Consider the following 22,106-nt stretch of genomic DNA (forward strand, 5'->3'; position numbering starts at 1 on the left):
AGATCAACTAAGTTTGTCATTGGTATGAGCTTTCGTGTGCATGTACACTTTAGATACTTCTTCAGATAAGTGTGCAGAACACATAGTTTGTGGCTGTTGGCTCTCCGTGGCACACCAGCCAAAACTGCTACTAAACACAGCATTCGGGGAGGGAAAAACACTTTTGTCTATATGCATCTGCTGGGACTTCCGGTCTACCGGCATTGCTGAGCGGCGAGGAATCCTCGAGCTCCGAGGATCCTGGCACTGTGGAGGGAGGGGGGGAGCCGTGAGTGTGACTAAGTCTGGATCCAACCCACTATGAATCCAACCAATGTGGTTTGCCGGGGATAGCTTTGAAGAGGACCAGAAAGTAGGGACATAAGAAATTAGTTAGATATTGTGGAGAGGGTCAAGAAAGGCTTGCTGTATAAGGGTACAACATACACGATTTAAATCTGTAAAGCTGTGTCAATCTATAACTACTGAAAAAAGAAAATGATATCTGTAGTGTTTGAGGCTTCACATCTTGTATGCGTCTGGCATTATCTCTCAGCTTCACTACTGTATCTGCAAAACTGGGATAGTAGCACACTCTTTGGAAGCAATCTATAAATGAAAAGGGCTATCCAGTACCTTGAGGCCAGTGTTCACACTACCTTCACATAGCAATCAATCTTGTCTGAGGCTTTAAAATACAGGGTTTTCAAATTAACAACAGTTAAAACAACAGTTAAAGTGGGATCAAGAGAGAAAAGGGATAAAGGGGCTTGAGAGATTTCCCCCTCTAATTCACTGACACAACCTTGACCTAGGAGAGAGCAATCAACAGTGACTTTCCTTGAGAGATGGAAAAATCTGTCAATTTTAGTTTCTCTCCATTTCTCCAATCTTAAATTTGGTTCACACAAAAAATCATCAGCAATTTAGTGCAGATTTATTTTCATAAATACATTTTTATATGCAGTTTTAACTAATGCTATACATTTGTTGCAAGCAATTTCCCCTAATATAATGCATTTTGTTTCTTGTTGTTTTGGTCATATGTGTTCTTAAGCACATTTTCCCCCAATATATGTGCAATTTTGTACATATTGTTAGGCTGGACAGCTGCATCACAAAATTAGGAGGTGTGAATTTCAAAGGGTAGCTGAGTTTTGGTTTGTGAATTGGTTTGAGAAGTATGAATTAGGTCATTAAAATACAACTAAGATAAAATCCCCTCAAACTTCCCTACTTGCAGAAAAACCCTTTTGTGGTTCTTAGCCCATTTTTATGGATAAGCTTCAAGAAGCAACAGTGAAGTTGATGGGAGTAATTATTTTCATTTCCTTGTTTTGATTGTCTTTGATTGCAAATTATTTAGAAAAGGGACCATATGGTACTACTTCACACTGTTGGTAGTATCTAAATGTATTTTATTTATTATTACAATTAAATCCTGCCCTCCTCCAAGGAGCTCAAGGTGGTGTACAGTGTTCCCCACCTCCTTGTTTTATCCACACAACAACTCTTTGCAGGTAGTTAGAGAGAGACAGTGACTGGCCAAAGGGACCCAGTAACAGCTTTTCAAACAGTGTATTTGATAACCTGAGAAGTTGGTTAGTGGGAACCTATCAAGGGTTCTTCAACCATGGCATCCTATAAGGCCCAGCAAGATTTTCTGAAATACTTTGCTTTAGCCCACTATGATCCAAATCTAAACCTGTTCCATGCAAAAAAATTATATGGTGTGGGATTGCTTCATTTAATGAAGATGTTTCGAGTTGTTTATATGTAGCAAGGAATAAATTTTCTTTATTGTATGAGGAATATATTTAGAATATGCACTTAACTAAGAGTTGAAAATTACTCATTTCTTTTATTGTCTAAGAGTCTACCTTTGCCAGCTATTAACGCTGGTTGCCCAGGAAACTGCTCTGCACCCTGCTGTGAAGTTTGATAAAGAGCATTCTGAAATTGTTTTTATTTCCTGATATCACAACTGTGAATATAACTAATTTCTTTATCACCACTGCCTACAGTTTTAGCCTAATATGTGGGTAAAAAGAAAGGGGAGGAGGAGGAAGAAGAGAAGGTGGTAGTGGAGGAGGGAGGTGGTGTTTCTCTCTTTGAATCTTTCCAGTATTTGACTATTGTCTTGAAATGTGCATATGATTCAATCTCATATTGAATCAGTTTCCAGCTGGAGATGGTATGGACTGATTTTTAATCTGACTGATGTTTTCCTTTTTTTCTATGTGTAGAGAATAAGGGCCACAGTAGATGTTCCGTTATGACATGTTTTTGTCCTGTTCCCAAATAAAGTGGGGGAATCTACTATTTTAGGCAAACAAAGAACTATGGAGGGGAAGGGAGCAAAACCAGCCCTCTCCCCTGCCTTACCTTATAGCACCCCAATGTTTTAACCAGTCGTCCTTCATTAGGTTTTTTTGTTTGTTTGTTTTTGCTTCTGCATCACACTGTTGACTCATGTTATCTACTTGTGATCTACTAAGACCCCTAGATCCTTTTCACATGTACTACTGGCAAGCCAGGTGTCCCTCACCTTATATTTGTGCAGCCGGTTCTACCTGCCTAAGAGTATAAACCAGGCATAGGCAAACTCAGCCCTCCAGATGTTTTGGGACTACAGTTCCCATCATCCCTGACCACCGGTCCTGTTAGCCAGGGATCTTGGGAGTTGTAGTCCCAAAACATCTGGAGGGCTGAGTTTGCCTAAGCCTGGTATAAACTTACATTTGCCCCTACTGAAATTCATTTTGTTAGTTTGGGCCCAGTTCTCCAATCTGTTAAGTTATCTTGAATCCCAGTTCTGTTTTCTATGGCATTAGCTACCCCTCCCAATTTGCTGTCATCTTCAAATTTCATTAGCTACCCTCAATTCCTTCATCCAGGTTGTCTATAAAGATGTTGAACAACAGTGGGGCGAGGACAGAACTTTGTTACTTTTCCCCAGGATGATGAGGAACCATTAGTGAGCTGTGATGGCCTGGGATTCGGGCTCGGACTCAGAACCAGAGGAGTCTCAGTCCACACCAGATCTTTTGCCTCAGACATCATCTGAACCCAGCCTGGGGCCTGATTCTGAAGAGTCCCAGTCTCCACAGGTTCCCCTGCAATAAACACCAGCTGGGCCGAGTCAGGGGCCTGAGCCTGTCCTGGCTCCAGATGTGGGTATTACCTCATTGCCTTCAGCTGGGCCATCACTTACAGCTGCTCCACTACCAGGTTGGTCAGGGGAGGCAGAGGCGGCCCCTGGGTCTAGTAACCCACCGACGTCTCCCGAGCTGCAGAGACTAAGGTCTGAGAGAAGGAGAGACCTGAGTACTCGCAGGAGGAGTGCTCGCCTGCGGGCGAAACAGGGAGGTGAGTCACCGGGGGATCGGGACTGGCCGTTACCCAGACAAAGATAAAAGGCTGTCGGACCCCGTCCAGGTTGCGGGAGCAACATTGCAGTACACCAGATCCTGCCTGTGATCCTGTACCTGTCCTTACCCGGTTTCCTGCGTCGTGGCCTACCTCGGTCCTGTTGGACTGGCTCCTTGCGGAACCCTCGGCTTCTAGACCGGACCTGGACCGTGCTGCTTGGGTTTACCACCGGGCCCAGCACATGAGCACTCTTTGGGTTCAGTCAGTCAATCAGCTACAAATCCACCTTAACAGTTACCTCATTCAGCCCACATTTTACCAACTTCTCTGCAAGAATATCATGAGGCACCAAAGAAAGTTGTGTGGCCAAACCCGCTTAAAACAAACCATCATACAGTATGGTTGCATAGGTACAGTTGGAATGCATCCATAGGCATATATTTGGGACTCAGAAGCAGCTGAGGAGAGATTATATGGTGTATCTTTAGTGCTTTAGTGGTTTGTTGTCCAGAGGTAAAGTCCAAACTAGAAATTTCCATATTTATTTCCTCCAGTGTTTTTGTTTTAATGAAAAGCAACCTTAAAAGAGTTAAGGTAAGCAGGGAGTTGTTGCTTAAATCTTTCCTCTCCTACTTTTTGTAGGAGGAGTTATCCCCAGTGGGGGGAAATACAGGTCTCTGGGGAATGAATTTGAATTGGGGAGGGGGAAGGAAAAATATTATGTACTCCTGCCCACCATTCCTCCCTTCAAGATTCCAGCCTCCCAGGGGCTAAAAAGAGCACACCTGGATGTTTTCCAAACATCTTCACTTTATAATTCCTATTCCAGGATAATTCTTGGGCTCTCCTTTTAGTCTCTCTTAATTTTTATTTCATTTTGGAAATCATAGATCATCTCCATGAAGACTTGTGTAAATCTGTGCACCTGCTCTGATCTCAGTGTAGTTCCCATCCCTAATAGTTCTCTCATATTTTTCATCACTGCCTGATCGAAGTTCATATTTAGCAAATTTACAAAGTAAGATTTTGATTCAATATCCTTTCAGCTTGTGATTTGTATCAACTAGGAGTGCATGGGGGCTGGCAAAGTGAAAGGCCAGTAGAAGTTGGTTTCCCCCCTTGTTCTCATCAAGTTCAAGAAATATGAAAGGCCTCATCCTTGAGAATGACCCAAAAAAGCAGAATATGCACTGAATAAGCCTGGAGGGGCATCCAAGAACTTTATTTATGCCTAATTCAGCATTTGTTGCTCTCATTCCAGAAATAAAAGGGAAACAGCCACAGCAAATCAATGCACTACCAATAGACAGTTTTTGAGAGCTTTACATTGAAGTTGGCTGCATTCCCTTTTCTTTCTTTTGCCTTAAATATCATTTGAATCCCTTGAACTTTAACTGAACCATAAGGCAACTGTGAGGTTTAATAGCTACCTTCCAAAGATTTGACTTATCCATTGGATCTGCTATTTATAGGGTCCATTAGTACCAAATATCTGTGTTGTTTTTATAGTAGTCATTAATAGTAGAAATACTGTTTCTGCTGCATTGACTGCTCCTCCTGTGTCACCAAAAATATCCATCAAAATAGTGCTATGAACTGAACCTTACTTGATAGCATCCCCGGAGGTGATTTTGTTAGTTAGTTTGTTCGTTATGCCTTACATTGAAGCTTCCATTACTCAGCAAAGCAGCCTCTCTTTGAGCGCTGCCTCCTATACGTACTTTAACTTTTAGCCAAATAAAGTCTGTGGTACTTAACAGTTGTTGCATGGTTGCAAGAGCAAGGCTAAGATCTTGATACTATAACAAGGCATGGTCTGGATGATTGATGGCTAGTGGCCATGACTGAAGTAAAGACAGGTTCAGGAATAAAATGGGATCAGAAGTCAGGGTGTCCATGTTGGAGTGTTGATACAGAAAACTGTTGGAAACAAAAAGCCAAGGACTGTAGCTAAAGAATCAGACTGTGATGCCAATCTCTCATTTGCCGGCACCCTCAGAAGCATTTCTAGATGTCTGCAGTAGATCCAGATTTAAACCCACAGATCTGGAACATCACATCTCCTCGCTATTGCCCACTGACAGCGGCCACAAAAAGTTGGAGAAAATTCAGAGAAAAATTTCAGTCGTCCTAGAGGGAGAAAATGGGGGGGGGGAATCTCAGATATTTTCGCAGAAAAAATTCTCTCCAACCTGCAACAGCCATGAGGGTGTATCTGAATGGGTGATGGAAGGGAAAGGACTGGGTTTCTGCTATGAAACAGTTCAGGTGCGTTCAATATTCGATCCAACTGGTTGGAGTTTTTTTAAAAATTATTATTATTATTATTATTATTATTATTATTATTATTACAAAAGTTGAATTGAGCTTTCAAACCACTGAAGGTTCACCCAGAATTTGGAAGTATCGATAGATGAAAGGTATTCCACAGAAAGAGGACCACTGCAGAGAAGGCCCTTACTCGAGTTATGGCAGATGAATTTCTGCATGGCTAGAAGTGTCACCTCCTCAGGGAATGGGCTGGATTGTAAAGAGGGAGGCTCTCTCCCAGGCAGCCTGGTCCTAAGCTGCTCAGGGTAATAGTGGTTAGCAATAAGACCTTAAACTCAGCATGATAGTGAATAGAATCCCAAAGGCACATATTTTAAAACAGCTATATTCTGCACATGTAGTAGTTTATAATAAATATTAAATTGCAAAACTGAAAAATAAAATCTAAAAAATAATAGGTTGTTTTTTAAAAAAGGATGAGGAATGCAAGTGGTCATACTTGTATTTATTTAGAGAATTTATGTGCTGCCCTTCAGCCTAAGCTCCCACCAGACATATCTGACAGATGAGTCATTCTTGCCTCTTTTTCACCCACTCAGATATTGCCTCTTTTTCACCCACTCAGTATTTTTGCAAACATATTCGTGAATTATTAACAGCAGTTTGGAACTACTATAGAGTGACTTGGCAGCTGTACAGATCTCTGCTTGGCAGATTCTGGGCACACTGTTGATCTGACACTTTTGTCTCTGCTGACTGAAGTCAATAAAATTCTATCGTTATCAACTGTCCCACTACAAATAATTCAATACAATAGTAAATTATTGCCAGTTATGAGATAAAACAATAGTACATGTTAAATGCCAGGAACTAAGGTAAATATACACTTCCTAGTGGCAATCCTCCTTGCAGCTAAGACAAGTGATAATGCCATTTTTATATTCTGTTCCACAACATGTACTATCAGCTATTTTAATATGATGATACTGATGATGACCACCATAGCATTAAGCCTATCAGTGACATCTATTTTTATTGGCTTTGATCCAACCTCAGCATGTGGAAGCAGAAACTTTGCTCACACACAGGGATGGCACTGATAATGTCAGCGGCTGTAGCCCTCCCACCCCAATGTTGCCTCACATTTTTGGGAGGGGGGTTATGTGGAACAGCTGGGTGGGTGGATGGGTGTTTAGTGAAACAGACATTCTCTTGTGCAAAAGCACTTTCTCAGGTGTTTCCATTTCTGCAAGCAGAATGTGGGTCTAAACTTAATCACAGACCCTCCCATTGCTAATAAAAACTTGCCTGCTGTGATTTTATAGCACTGTGTGGGTCAATTTGACATCTTTTATTGGACTTTTTGTATAGTGGGAATGTATTTTGAAAGCAAAGTTTTGGCATATTTCTCCTTAGATACAATTTTCTAAGTGGCAGAAAACAGCACCAAAGGAGAAAACTGAGGGGATGATTTAAGCAGTGTAGAACGTGTTCAGGTGTCTCTAGAGATGTTAGTTTTAGTAGAATTACTGAGAACCATGGTTGATTTTAAGATATGCAGTAGGGGAGGCAGCCCGGGAAGTGGAGGGAAGGAATGAGACGGTCGAAAGTGAGGCTAGGAACTGGGTGTTACTGTAAGGCTTGGTTGCTGATGAATTTAGGCTTCTTCAGAACCTGCTCAAATCCCCACACACCTATGAGCAAAATGGCACTGCCTTCATACCTGATGTTCATCAAGTGTGTGGGGATTCAAATATAGAGATGGTGTTGGATGCTGCTTGGTCAATGGACTAGCTTTCTATGGTCCTGCCACCTCAATCTTTGAACATTTTAAACAACCAGGAAAAAAACTGCCTTGCCAACTTTTGTTTGTGTGCTTTTGGGTCTTTAGCTAGGAAAGCATATAGGAAAAGTGTTTTCCCTCCCTGAGGTTTCCTCCTCCACACTAATTGCTTTAGCTGAAGAGGTCGTTTTCACACTGAACTTTGCCCCCACATATACAGGTGAAATTCGGAAAAGTGCATTTATTACATTTCATTAATTACATTCCATTTATAATTGACCCACTTAACGACAAATAATTACAATTACAGCAAATAAATGCTTGACATATCTTGCTTTGCATGCACTTTTTGATGATATTCTAATTTTCCGAGTTTCACCTGTAGGGCTGTCAATCCTGGAACTCAGATATTCTGGTTTCTTCTTGGGTCTTGGGGGCAAAGGCCGGTGGGATGAGGATGGCGCCATGTAGTTTTTGCAAATCATGTGTCTAAGCAATCTACTGAGATATATTTTAGAAGAAAGCAGGGATCCTAAACCTGTTGTAGATCAAAACACATTGAACGCAATAGGGTGACTGTAGAGACTGTAGTTTCAGAAGTACCATCTTAGTCTGCAATCACTGTTGATGCAGGGTGACTTTTCAGCATATATATATTTCCCTATATCACTTACATTAATGTGCTTTTGTTTGTCTTGTTGTTAATCTTACTACTGTCCCAGAAGAAGTATCCGCAAGGATAGTCCAAGTAGTAACAGCTGAAGCTGTGGCAGTCCTGAAAGGTGAACAGGAACAAGAAGCCCAGCACAAAGATCAGCCTGCACCATTACCTTTAGGTAAAGCAAGCAATCTCAGCTGTATGTTGTGTTACAAACGTCAAGCTTTTGCACTGCAGCTGTGGCCTAGATTTTTTCTTTTTTACTCATTCATTTATTTTAAGAGTTTAAGAGCTAAGATGCTGACATATTCACATTATTCAAGAGCAGGAGTTCTGTCCACATGATCACTTGCTGCAATTCTGCTTATTGCTTGAAAGTCACGAGCTTTGCCAATTCCAGGCGCATCCACACAAGGCTTTTAGTTTGGAAACTGCAGTGCCTCATATGCTTACTTTCTCTAAGGCATCCACATGGTGTTGGCATCCAAGCATTCTCACACTATATTTTCTTTGTTGCTCTTCCATCTTTTCTCAGACTGCAGAAAGTCCATTTTTTTACAGAATAGAAGAGTAGCACACTTTCTACAGGTATAGAAGACCAGCATTTTTCTTCTGTCTTTTAAAAAGGACGAGTTGTTCCCCATTGAGGAAGTCAGCACACCTTGTTTATAACATTTTGCTGGGTGCCATTTTATTACCCCATTTTTTTTTTTAAAAAAAATAATCTTTTAAATATTGCTAAAGCACTTTTCCAACTATATATATGTATATTTGAAAAAATGGAAAAGCAATAGCATATCATATAGCATTATTGTAGTATAGTGTTATAGTACTCGGCTACGAGCAATCACCAAAGAAAGAAGTGCTAGAGCACCATAATAAATTACCAACAGAATGGATTAAAGATTATAGTAGTTTTGTTAAGGTTTAAGAGGTAGAAGACAGGGTGCAGCACAGAGAAGGAAAGAAACACCATAGGAAAGAGGGTGGGAAGGTAAGCAGCAATTCTGTGTGCTCTGGCTTCCGTCACAGTGTCCCGTTGCGCCCAAAGTGGTTTAGTCATGCTGGCCACATGACCCAGAAAAGCTGTCTGTGGACAAACACTGGCTCCCTCAGCTTTAAAGCGAGATGAGCGCTGCACCCCATAGTCGCCTTTGACTGGACTTAACCGTTCAGGACTCCTTTACCCTTTTACCTAGATAGATAGATAGATAGATGATAGATAGATAGATAGATAGATAGATAGATAGATAGATAGATAGATAGATAGAGCAATACTCCTGATCATGTGGGAAATCCATTGTAATTCTTCTTGCAGCTTACAGTGGAAGAGCAGTGACAGGAGCTAGCCATGTGGAAGTAGTCCCTGTATCATGCAACATTTGAGGGAAGATGGAAACATTCCCTGATCCAATTTTCCTGATCCTTGCTTAATGCTTGAGATGCGTGTTTCAAACTCTGATGTTTGTCTTTAGAGTACTCTTCCCTCCCCCAGCATTTAAAGCAACCCAACCTTTTTATGTCAGTCTATGCTTTTATTAAAAAAGTTTTGCTCAGCCACATGTTTTGCCCACAGTTTTTTTAAAAGGGTGCAAAATGCATCAGGGTCATTTCTGGTGACAGAAGACCATCAAGGTTTCAAAGTGCAGAGTTCTTTGTAGGGCAGAATAGAAAGGTAACATACAGAACAATCCTGTTTCTTGATCTGTGCTGCTGGGGAAAGCTAAGATGTAGTCCTGCTCCAGTACGCTGGGGTGGCAAGGGGCTCTGCTGATGTGGAGGAGCCTATTGCAGCTTCTGCAAGCATGAGGTGTTGACAGGCTACTGCAGGAATAAGGCCCCAAAACAGGGCAGAACAAGACCAGTGAAAGATCCACTGGGTGCCAAGTGAGGTCAGCTACCAGAGAGGAGCCTGATCCAGGCTCCTCTTGTGCCATTGTGGAGAAAAATACTGCCCCCATCCTCCACTCTGGTCAGCATGAGCAGCAGGGCTTTGGAAAGAGCAATGGCTCCACTCATCCTGTCTATGAACTAGGATTGCTTCCTGAATTATCAGTTGAATACAGAACAAGGTTATACAGCTAGCACAAACAATGGATTGTATCTTATGGTAGCTTTGCAAAAAGCTGTACTTGGGGGATGTGCTTTTCCTCCAGGACAATATTGGATATGGCACAGACGACTGCAGTAGGTTGGGGTAACCAGTGAAAATTGGGTGCTTTACCTTTTGCATGTGGAGGTGCTTTCTTCTAAGTGCAAAACCACCATTAGATTCAACCCATTGTTTGGTTCAAACAAGCAAATGGAGCTTTAGCACATGTTTTAAGTTCTTGCTGAACTGCATTGAAAAATATCTGAGCCCTCATAGTAAAAGCTGCCATTGCATGCACACACCAAAATAAGCAAACAATGGTTTCCCTACAGTATGCATTCTGTGCTTGAATGTGAACATTCATTGGTGTATATACTTGTATAATGTATCACCACCACCACCACCACCACCACCACCTTTTGTAATAGAATGATTTTGACTTTTACACTGTTAATAGAGGCTTAACTTATCTACATGACATCACAGATATGTTGAAGAAAATGCTGATAGGCTATAGAACTCGATGCTTGCACTGTTACAAAACCATTTTCTGTATTCAGGTATAGCGACTTAGATGCACAGGTACAACTCTTCCAAACTGAATCATATTTAAGCCCTGCTGAGATCAATGAAAATGACATAAGAATATACTGATTTTCCCCACTGAAACAAATGGGCTTTAATGCTTAACTTTGGCAGAAAAATGCTTAGGCTTTTAAGAGGAAGGTTTAGGAAATGTTCCATGGGTCTTGTTCCCACTGTGGTTTTGTCCCTATCCCACTTTCATGATACATATACTGCAGTTGGGTATTGAAAAGGAGGTTAGTGGTAATAGTTTCTGCTTAGCTGTGGGTCAGCCTTGAGCTGGTGAAATTCAAGATTTGGCTTTAAGCAGTTACAATATGAAAGTAGGTAGGTTCCGGAGAAAATAGGATTTAATCATTTATGTAAGTAATTATACGTTTATCCTTTCAGATACCTGTAAGTGAATTAAACATGTGGTTGGGCACCTCTATGTGATGTTCTTTCTCCCCTGAATGATATTTTAAAAACACTTTTCCCCTCCTGCTTTTGGCTTGTGAATGTGCTTTTCTTCAAGGCATGTAAGAATTATCAGGTCAATCATTCAAACAGCTTTGATGTAAACAAAAAACACTCTAGTATTTATGTGCAACTTTACTAAAGAAACAAAAACAATAAGCTGTTTCAGTAGAATTATCAGCATAATGCTACATCATCTGAATCGAGTGTTTACTATCGTTGGTATAAGACAGTGCAAGTCTTAGATCCAACTCAATTGAAATGTTATAATATGCTGCCAGGTAACTGTAATGCAGATCAGCCTTCCCCAACCTGGTATTTTCCAGATGCTTTGGACCACAATTCCCATCACCCCCCAACCAGTGCTTTGCTGGCTGGGACTGATGAGAGTCCAACAACATCTGGCAGGGTTACCAGGTTAGGAAACACTGGCATAGATTGTCCAGTTGACATAACCTGATCTCAAAGCAGTTAATTGTTGTGTCTCATTTTTACTGTTCAATCTTTAGCAGTTGAAGAAACAGCTAACCTGCCTCCTTCTCCGCCCCCATCACCAGCTTCAGAGCAGACTGGAACATTGGAAGAAGGTAAGAATTCCCTTGGGCGTTGCAGAGCCCAAGAGAGGTAGGAGGATGACCTGTCAGCATTAATTTAAAGGGCAGCAAGCATTTTCCCTAATAGCAAGTTAGCAGTTCTACATCGCTGTAAAACACAAGCAGTACCAATATGTGCATTGTTATGTACGCATCTATATATATGTATGGTGATATTTGGGAGTGTATATTAACATGGGTGCAAGTTTTGTTGCGCCAGTGAATAGATATTCCAACTGGGCTTGAAAAGATTCTGGTACCTTGAAGACAGGGCAGGGAAAATTGTGGCCTTCTAGATATTGTTGGATTGCAACTGCCAACACCCCTGACCCAATATTGGCCATTGAGACTCATGCTGATGGGAGTTGGAGTCCAAGAGTATCAGGAAGCCCATTGGTTCTACAGCCCTGCTTTTAAGGCTTGCAGATAAGAGGATAATTCCACTTGGTACAATTTCTCTTATCACTGACTACCTGTGATGAGAAAAGCTGAACTTAGAAAAATGGTTAAGGCAATCTCTCAAGTTCTGGACTAGGGAAACATAATTACTACTACCCAGTATACCCAACTCTAGAGGGTGCAAAGGCCATCTCCTAGCAGTAGGAATGTCAATGTATTCTGGCAGCCCTCAATACAAAACACAATAAAGCTTTTTCCAGCGCTTTATTTCCATGCTGGGAAAAGGTTCGTTTCTTGAATTAATTTCTTTCCATCTTTCTTTCTACTTACTTTATATCTGTTTTCTTTTAAATTTAGACATGACAGGTAATGTAAAACATAACAACATAAATGTAAAAAATAATAATCGTATCTTCTTTCTCTTCCTGTATTTTTACATATCCAGTGAATATATGCTTTACCTGAAACTTTTAAAAGCACAGGAGCATGTCAGGGGTGTGTGTGTGGGGGGGAGATATTCTTACTATTTTTAAAATTGAGATTTGTTTTTGGGGGAACCAGACTCCTGGGGTCAGCATTTTTTCAGATGTTACTGCAAACCATCATTATTCTTGTGAATACCTTCGTGGGTCCATGAATTTGTGTCCAAGTGCTAAGCTCTTTTTAATTTTGTGAAATTTAATATTGGAATAAATTTGATGTACCTGTGCCAGGAAGGGGGAAATGTTAACCCTCCAAATGTTGAAATGCAGCTTCTCTCATCCCTGGCCATTTGCTCCGCTGCCTAGCACTGATGGATGTTGGAGTCCTGCAACAGCTGGCAGGCCACAGGTTCCCCACCCCAGGCCTGTATTGTAGAACCCCGTAACTTCAGCAGCCCCAATCTACAGAGCTCTGCAAAGCCTCCGTTGGCAAAGAAATCTGAACATGTGCTTAAATCAAAAGGCCTCTTAGTCACGTGTTTAACAAAGGCTTGTTTCAGCCAATAGGATGAGACTTGCTTTTATATTGCACAGCTTTTTACCCGGCACTTCATTATGTTATTAAGGCAACCCTTTGGGGAAACTTTGTAGTCACAACCTTTGCTTCTATTGGATGTTAGAGAGTATGAAAAGTTAGAGCTGAGCTTCATGTACAGAAAAAACACATGCTATATTCCTCCTGGGGCTATACTACTTCCCTGTGGAAGGAGAGAAACTATGTGATGTAAAACTATGTATATTTGAATGTTCATGTTTCTGCATGCATGTTTGGGTTTATAAGTGTATACATACCTATAATCTTAAGCATACAAATAATCATAAACTGAAACTTCCCTGTATGTGAAATGTTACTTAAGGAGAGTAATTAAACTTCTCCTTTGCAGGCAAACTTTCCACAGGAAAGGAGGTTTTAGCATGATGCAGAGTGTTAAGTCACTTGACTGTGAACTTGAAGGGCTACGGACCCAGAAGTGCTGTACTGTGTGTATATGAGCCCTTACCCTTCTTCTTAATGAAAGTACTAAGTGTAATATGTAACCTTGTTATTCAGTTAATGCCACTGAAAGAAGTCAAGGCCTTGCTGTGTTAGTGGATTGAGGTTGCTTTAACTCATCACAAAATCATCTTTCTTCCCGCTCCTGGTACGGCACGATATGGGAGCCAGTTTTATGTTTTGAGAATTGATTAAAGAAGTGCATAATTGAAAATAGCATGCTGATCCACCAGCTGTACTTGCTTGTCAGACATCAATGTGGAAATTAAGGACTAAACCATTACCTACTACTTACCTACTTACTTACTTTCTTACCTACTACTCCTGTGTGCACTGGGCTTACTTTTTGCCCCGGACTTTCTAGACACAGGTCCACTTTTGAAAGCTCCATGTTTGAGCAATTTCTATTTCTTCTTCTTCTTCTTCTTCTTCTTCTTCTTCTTCTTCTTCTTCTTCTTCTTCTTCTTCTTCTTCTTCTTCTTCTTCTTCTTCTTCATTCTCCCCACTGCTTTCCCCAGGAAAACCTGGTGTTTAACATTGAATTGGAGCAAATGGCAATTAAGGTATTCTGCAGATTGCCGTTGCTCCAGTTCAGCACTGGAGAGCAGGTTTTTGCGGGTAAAGAGCTGGGGGAAAGAAAGAAAGAAAGAAAGAAAGAAAGAAAGAAAGAAAGAAAGAAAGAAAGAAAGAAAGAAAGAAAGTGTGGTAAGTGTGGATGAGCCCCTGAGTGAGAATTTTACAAGCTGACTTGTAAGTTGCTTGCACTGGTGCAATTCAGAGCTTGTGATGTGCCTATGCTATCTAAAGTGCTCACTTTGAGAAAATAGAACATCCCAATTTGAAGGGTTTGTTTGGCTATCTTTCTGTCTCAGAAGCACCCTTTTAACATTTTTGGTAGCCCACCAGACCTGCTGATCTGGATTCAGATTACAGTCTAAGATACCAGCATAAAATTGGCTTCAAATGGTAGTCATTAATGTTAGAACTGTTGCTTTTCTGCTGGTTTTCATTTTGTATAAAATGAAAATTGATTGATCTCCAGGAATGTTAAGGCTCCCTAATGAATTTAACTGCCAGCTAGCTCTTCTGTGTATTAGTATTTGAAAGAGATGAAACATCTCCAGGTCATTGTGACTCAGTAGAGCATGTTGTTCCCAGTGCTGCAGCTAGCAATTCGTACTGTATTTCTGTTTTTTAAAAAATCTGTATAATAGAGAAAATGATGGTTATAAAAATTAACCAAAAGGCTGATGTTTCTGTAGGATTCTGAAGCTATTATGCATATATGTTTATTGATTAATGTATGTTAATATATCATTCCAGCTCACTCTTTCAAGTTGACAAACAACATTATTTCAAAAGTTTGTTCTTTTTTTCCAGCTGAACAGCCATTTCAACCATTTTTATTCAAACCTCCCAAAATAAGAGGTTATAACAATCTAGGCAGAGTTAATCACTTTTAAAAGAAGAGTTACATATCAGGATTTTTTTTTATTCATAGACAATGGCCTTTAGAACATACATCACAAAAAACCAAGAAAACTGAAAAGTCAAACATACATACTTACAGATTTGCAAATTATCAAAACGTAAAAAATCTATTAGCAGTCAACAAATGCAATGCAACATAATCTTAAGCGTGTTTATGCAGAAGCATGTCCCACTAAGCTCAGTGTGGAATTACTCTTTCTAAGGATTTTAGCCTGGCAGAATAGTCCTAGCTGTCCAAGTGGTCACTGCCTTCTCAGCAGCAACACTGAGAGCAAAACATTACTTTTAAGTACCGTTGCAGCTACGACAGTCTTTCTCCCAACAACCACAGCATCAGCACTAACTCTCACCAATTACAGAGCAGCATGCTCATAGTACCTTCCCCTTAGCCAGGCGTGGACTGAGTCCGTGCTCACGATTTCAAGAGAACATGCTCATGCAGCCATTCTGCACCCCTCAAACAGAAGACGCTGCTCACCAGACAGAAGGACACAGTGCCTTTCCAGGCAGCATAAACAGAATGTGGGAATGTACTGTAAATATTTTTCATTGAAATAAGCGGAACTTCAGATTGTTTAACTTTGGCAATATCATGCATATAGTCAAAGACGCTGTGTGCTTCACCATTAACGGGTAATCATAATTCAAATGTGTTGCAAGGTATCTATGTGCATTCGTGTTTCAAATAAACTCAGGGGTTTTTTTTAAGAAAAGGACTGGAGGATTGTCAACAAACATGTTCAGCCAAAGCTTATTTCTTTTTCTGTCTCGGAACAACCTGCTTTCTTATTTGTTTGGTGAATTAATCTAACTAACTAACTTTTACTCAGAGTGTACTATTGAAATTAATGATGATGACTAAATTAGTCCCATTTATATCATTGTAGGACTACTCTGTGTCTATAGCTTTGAAAACTGCATGCAGTGAGCATGAGCCACAGGCATCTCAGGGCTCCATTGCCCATTGTAACAGAGGTAGTCCCATTCGCCTCAGTGTCAGGGATTGTTGCACACATACAGCATTGAGGCATGTACAGAGCATTTTTCAGTATTGATGAAAACACATCCATCTATTCACAGGCATCCCCAACCTGCGGCCCTCCAGATGTTTTGGCTTACAACTCCCATGATCCCTAGCTAACAGGACCAGTGGTCAGGGATGATGGGAATTGTAGTCCAAAACATCTGGAGGGCCAAAGTTTGGGGATGCCTGATCTATTCATGTCCTCCATAAGTGCCTCATATTCCCTGTCCATGCGAGTGCACATGCACAAGGGTCCCAGGTCAAACGGAATGCCCGTGAAAAGCTTCACTACAAAGGAAGTGCAACTGTTGTAGTCTTATTTGCCATTTGTCCTTTCTTCATGTTCCCACACCTGCAGAACACACAGTATCCCCACTTAACCCATGCACCATAACCCATACCTCTGCCATGGATTGAATTTGGGTTGGGATTTATGAGAAGTAGACACAGGTGGGTTATTGATTTGCATCATTAGAAGCATTTGAGAACATGCTTCTGCTTAGCGTGGAATTTGGATTGGGCACAGGAGATGAGACTGCTAACACTCCATTCCTTTCCCCACAGCATTTTGATGGTGGTAATTTTGTCAGCAGGTTGCACAGTCCAGAGTAGGAGGGTGATTTCCTTCAGTCATCCCAGGGTTGGAAATCACAGTGTAGCAGACATGACAAAGGTAGATGTGGCCAACCAAGCAGCAAACACAAATTAGAGAGACAGGGAGACAGAAAGAGGTTTGTAAGGCAAATCTGTTTCAGAAGAGGGAAGGATTTGCTGCTGCAGCTTTCATTGTTCTATTTTGATAACTTGCTTCACCTACATAAAAGAATGAGTGGGTCTGTTTGCACAGCAGTAGGAGGTAAGAAACCTAATTCGATTTTATTAAAACTATTTTGTGCATTGAAAATACTGTAGCAGGATTTCTTTTTTCAGGGTGTGGATTTCCCCCCGAGCAGTGCTGAATACATTTAATCAGCCAGAGCTGGGCAAAGGGTTTGGGTGCTGCCATGCACAGACAGCATACTCTTTTGTCTGCTGTATGCTTCATGAGACCATGCCTGGAGTGTGCACCACTTTAGGTATAAAAGCAAGAATAAAAATGCTGAAGGAAAAGGACCCAGGATACAAGAGTTTCATTTATAATTTATGTCTTTGAGGAAGGATTTTGAGACCAGGGAGTGTTTTACAAATTGATAAGAGCTATTTTTTTCCTTAAAAGAATTAACCCTGATTAGAATGTATTATAATCTCTCCCCTGCCCCCTGTGCCCCCCCCCCCCGGTTGCTGGAAACAGATATTCAGCAGCTTGAATTTTAACAGTCTTTCTGTAAAAATATTTCTCTGCTAGCTAGGCTTCAATCATTAGGCTGTACCAGGACAGTCCCAATTCATTTCAAAGGGTCTTACTACAGCATATATTTTAAAGAGTACCTACTACAATGGACAAAACAGCTGTATGATTTATTAATTTTTTTGTTAGAGCAATTAAAATATAACACATTCAAATATACTTCCAGTACATTTTCATTCTTCAGCAATTATGCCATATGGTGGGTGTTAAAGTGGCAATATATGAAAATTTAATGTTATAAAGCAAACTAAAGGGAGGCACAAATCAATACCCCTTCGTTGGGGTACTATTTTGCTGCATTTTAGGCTAATTCATACAATTTAATTTGATTGTCACAATCACGCCACTCTGGGCCATGGCAAAGCATCATTGGGTCTCACATCATTCATTGAACTGTATCTCCCATGTAGATTTCTCCAGCTAGGAGTAGGAATAAGCTTTCATACATGAAGGATTGCTTACTACCTCCTGGGGGGAACAGTCTTGGAATCAGGATGTCTGTCAAGTAGGATTGGAAGCAGTGAGGGAAGAGTAGGTTGGACTGGCCTAACCTTCCCTCCCCCTCCCATTGTTTGTCACTTAGATATGCAACCTTTATGAAATTAGAAGAACCAGCCTTGTGTATCCTAGTAGAAAATACTATAGCACATACTACATAAGTGGTACTGGGAGTCTCTGTAAGGAAAGGCAAGCCACACAGGCATTTTTGGGTGGGCTAGAACATCTTAACTAAAGCACCTTTCTCAGTTATCTGCTTAAGAATTCATATACCTTCAGCGCCATTCCAATGGAGCTGGCATTGACCCAGGGCTTTGGGGTTATGCCCACAGATTGGTTTGCAGTCAGCTTCTCCATATACTTGCCCTGCAGCAAGTCCTTTGCAAATTCAGCTTTTTACAGTACTTCTTCTTTTAAAAGAAGTTAAGTTCTAATTCTCTGCATAGGAAACATGGGTGGGGAGGCTGATTTTAAAAAGTGTGAAAAGTCGGGGAGAAAGCTGGCGCTCCCTTAGAATTGAAAACAGCTGTATTTTACACACAACTTTGTGTGTGCGGACTAGCAGAGGATGAGCAGCGCTCTGTGCAGCAACATCTCTTTCCACCTTTTATTCTGGTACAGAGACTTACATAAAGAGCAAAAGGAAGAGCTTTTGCTTTTACTGCTCTGTGTAAAAGCCATTGACCGGTTAAGGTAATGACATCCTAAAGTGAAATTATATACTTTTGTTGTGTTTAGAATGAAAATACATTTGTGGGGGTGGATGAGGGACTGAAGAAAACTGCATAGCTTCCAGCTTGAAAGCACTGATAGAATCATAACTTTATACAATGAATTAAAAAAAAAAGGTTGATAAAGCAAAGTGAAGTCCTTGTACCCTGTGAAACTTCTGAGTTCTACCTTTCCTGAAGCAGTCACCTGCAGCATCAAGGAACTTCAATCACGTCCCTCTAATCGCAGTGCACACAACTGCCCCGGGGAAAGTAATGAGAAAAATGGGTGCACTCATGCAAGTATTTAGATCATGTGAATTACACTTGAAAATAGTAATTACCCGTTTCTGGTTTGCTTTTGCATTGTGTGTTAGCAATAAGTGGAGGAAGTTGAAATGTGAAACTAAAAATTTTTGTAGGTTTTTTGTATGTTGGAGCAAATCCTGGACAGTAAGCCGCAAAGAAAGATCAGCTGAAAAGGACCTCTGCTAAATACAGCATTCAACCAGATACCAACTTTCAAGCTTTGTGGATGCTTAGTCAAGCTTTAACTTTGTTTCTAGTCTTCCCCAAAGCGAAGTGTGACATAATGAGTTTATTTGCACCACTGTTCAGTAAGAGGAGATTGTGATTCTCTTTGTTGAAGTGAATTTGTTTGTTATCTTAAAAGAAAAAGAATTCATTTGTGGCTCCTTATATACTGCCTGTTTTTTGTCAATGGCTAAGACAGTTCTTGGGTTATAATAGTCTAGGATAATAGTCTGGAATAAATAGGAACCCCTATATGGTATGTGTCTGTAGTGCATAAAGTTATCATTCAGTAGAGGAAGGTCCAGGGTCTGATTATAAGAGCAACTCTTTAAAAAGTTACTCCTAGGGGCCATACCTGATGTGATGGATGCAGTTACATTTTCTGTTCACATGTCTGCCTGTTCAAATATAAAGTAGTGGGTGGAAGTCAAACCTTTGCACCAGAGAGATATATGAGTGATGGAAACTCAACTGGAATTGAACCAGGATGGGGAAGAGGTGTGGCTGAAGTGATGGAACACAGAAAGGTAAAATGAGGAAAGGATCTTGTTCCCATCATCAACATGCACCTCATTTGCAAGCATTGTAGCTTGCACACTCACCAAACTCACATGACCAAATGGGCAAACTTGGGAACAGGCATATGTGATTGTTCCTATCACTTATACTTTGGCCTGAGGTGGTAGGTTGGAGAAGTTTACTAAGAGAGGGCAAGCAGTGGTGTTTGTTTCCTTGGATTGCAAACATGCTCTGGCTGCATACATTAACTTCATTATTCTTTGGTGATTAGACCACATTTTTGCTTACTGATGGGATGATGAAATGATACCCCAAAGTTTCAAACCCATATTTCAACAAATCGTAAAAAGATTCTTCTGGATTGGGTTTTTTGTTTGATTGTATGCTTTATGGAGGGGAGACCTCTTTTATTCTGCCTTGCTTTCTGATGAATGTCTAGTTTTGTCCCAATTTCTTTTACTTTTACTATATAATGTGGTTGTGACACATACTGTGGCAAATTTGCCCTAGACTCATATCTAGAATTTTCGTTTTATATCCTTAATCACTTATGTGTTTGGAGCAAAGTCCTTGTTTTGGCTGTTGGGTTCATTTGCATTGTGGAAAGACATGGACTTCTTCTACTCTTCCTGTAGGCACCATAGAAAACATAATAAATGCATTCATGTTGGCAATGCATTAAATGTGTGTATTGTGCCTTCGGGATGACATTGAGCTTAGCATGGTTGGTTCCTTTCATCCCATGATGTTGCATCGGTGTCCAGTACGTGTCAGCATGTTTCCATTCTGTCTTGTGTTATGTCCTTCTGTCTCTTCAAGTTCTCTGTGCAGTTTCTTCCTGTGTGTCTGTCTGTAGATGAAGGAGCTGAGGATGAGGTGGGACCTCTTCGCAGCAGCTCATGGCATGGGCCAGCTGCCACAGGGGAGAGGCGTAAGTTCCTTGCCCCTTCCATTTCAGTGTCTGTGCCTGATGATGAGCCCTACAATTCGGATGAGGAGTACTATGAACACCCTTTGTTCAGCTCCGAATGGACTGAAGCTAGTGGACCTCCCAATGCCACAGCCCAGAGTGCAGAGGCCTTTTTAGGCTATGAAGAAGGTGAACAAAGCATGGTCCCGCTCTTCCTCCTCTCCTCTACCCTGCCATGCCACGTTCATTTCATCATTTGTGGCCAGGGCTGTCAGGTGTCAGGTTTAGACCTAAAGTTTCAGAGCTTTATCCTCCACCTTCTCAGGGTCTTCAGGTAAGAGAGGGACCAGAATCAAAGGGAAAGGCTATTTTATGCTTGGCTTGGCAGCTTTTGCTACAACCTCATGTCCATCAGGCTTCCCCCCACTTTTTCTTTGAACAGCAGACCTCCATGGCATACCACAAATTTCTTTTGAAAGTCTCTTCATTTTCCAAAATAGGTTTCTTTGCAGTACATTGTGGAGTGGAGATGTGGAGTTACTTGTCTGGCTCTTTGGATTCCATTCTACATCCCATTCAAAAAGTTTAGGCACTTGCAACATTAAAATCTCCTTGCTGCTCCATAGTTCTTTCAAACACAGTAGTGTATTATTGATGGGAACAGATTGTTGAAACACCATACCCTGTGATTCCAGTCTCAAGGAGTGGGGCTCAAAACATTGCATTTTTCTCCTGGCAAGTGAAGCTGACCAGGACAATTTTGGGGACATTTCTGAATTTATTTCTGGGGTGATCTATGGATTTTACTTTAGTGGAGTGAGTTAATATCATTTTGTCTAGCTAAAACAGACTTGTATTACATATTCAAACAATATTTGAAGAAATAACATCATTTAAAGAAATAGTAATATGACAAAATCAAGGAGACTTTGACAAGTATAATTACTTTTGACTCTCTGAAGTTTAAAAGAAAAGTCGGAGAGAGATTCCATTTAAATTAATAGAGCAAGGCTAAGGAGTAAATCCTACACAAATCTGGAGTAGACCCAAGATGGTTGGATGGTACCTTGTATGCCTCCTTCCAGGAACTCCTGAAGACAAGCTGGTGCCAAACATATTGCACTGCAGGGGCTCTGACACATCGCTGAGCCTTCTTTCCTTTGGACCACATCAGTGAGGCTGACCTGAGTGTCTTGTTATCTGGACAGCCTTCGACCTCCATACACACTGCCCAGGCTTGCACCCCGGGGAGAACCTTTTGGTGCTGGTAACACCCCCAGAGGTGCACTCCATTGTCTCTCGAGACATACAGATGCCAACAGCAATGTTCCAACATAGATTTTGCAAGATCAGGCTCCAGAGTTTACCTGTGGTGCTCTATAGTCACTGAAATATACACCCACTTTGA

The 22,106-nt window shown here is 40.9% G+C and overlaps 1 protein-coding gene across 15 annotated transcripts in view; it reads left to right on the forward strand.

The window, feature by feature from the left end:
- Window positions 1-22,106, forward strand: part of MAP2 (microtubule associated protein 2) — a 244,532-nt gene that overhangs the window by 173,142 nt on the left and 49,284 nt on the right. For 10 of the 15 annotated variants that reach the window (XM_060282190.1, XM_060282203.1, XM_060282223.1 and 7 more), the window contains 2 exons: window positions 8,128-8,241; window positions 11,706-11,783. In XM_060282190.1, the coding sequence (XP_060138173.1) occupies window positions 8,128-8,241; window positions 11,706-11,783 (192 nt within the window). Of the gene's footprint in view, window positions 1-8,127; window positions 8,242-11,705; window positions 11,784-11,845; window positions 20,888-22,106 lie in introns of those variants that run through there. The other 5 variants (XM_060282201.1, XM_060282240.1, XM_060282211.1 and 2 more) reach the window with 4 other exon arrangements.

Source organism: Zootoca vivipara, chromosome 1 (genome assembly GCF_963506605.1).
Source record: "Zootoca vivipara chromosome 1, rZooViv1.1, whole genome shotgun sequence".
NCBI lineage: Eukaryota > Metazoa > Chordata > Lepidosauria > Squamata > Lacertidae > Zootoca > Zootoca vivipara.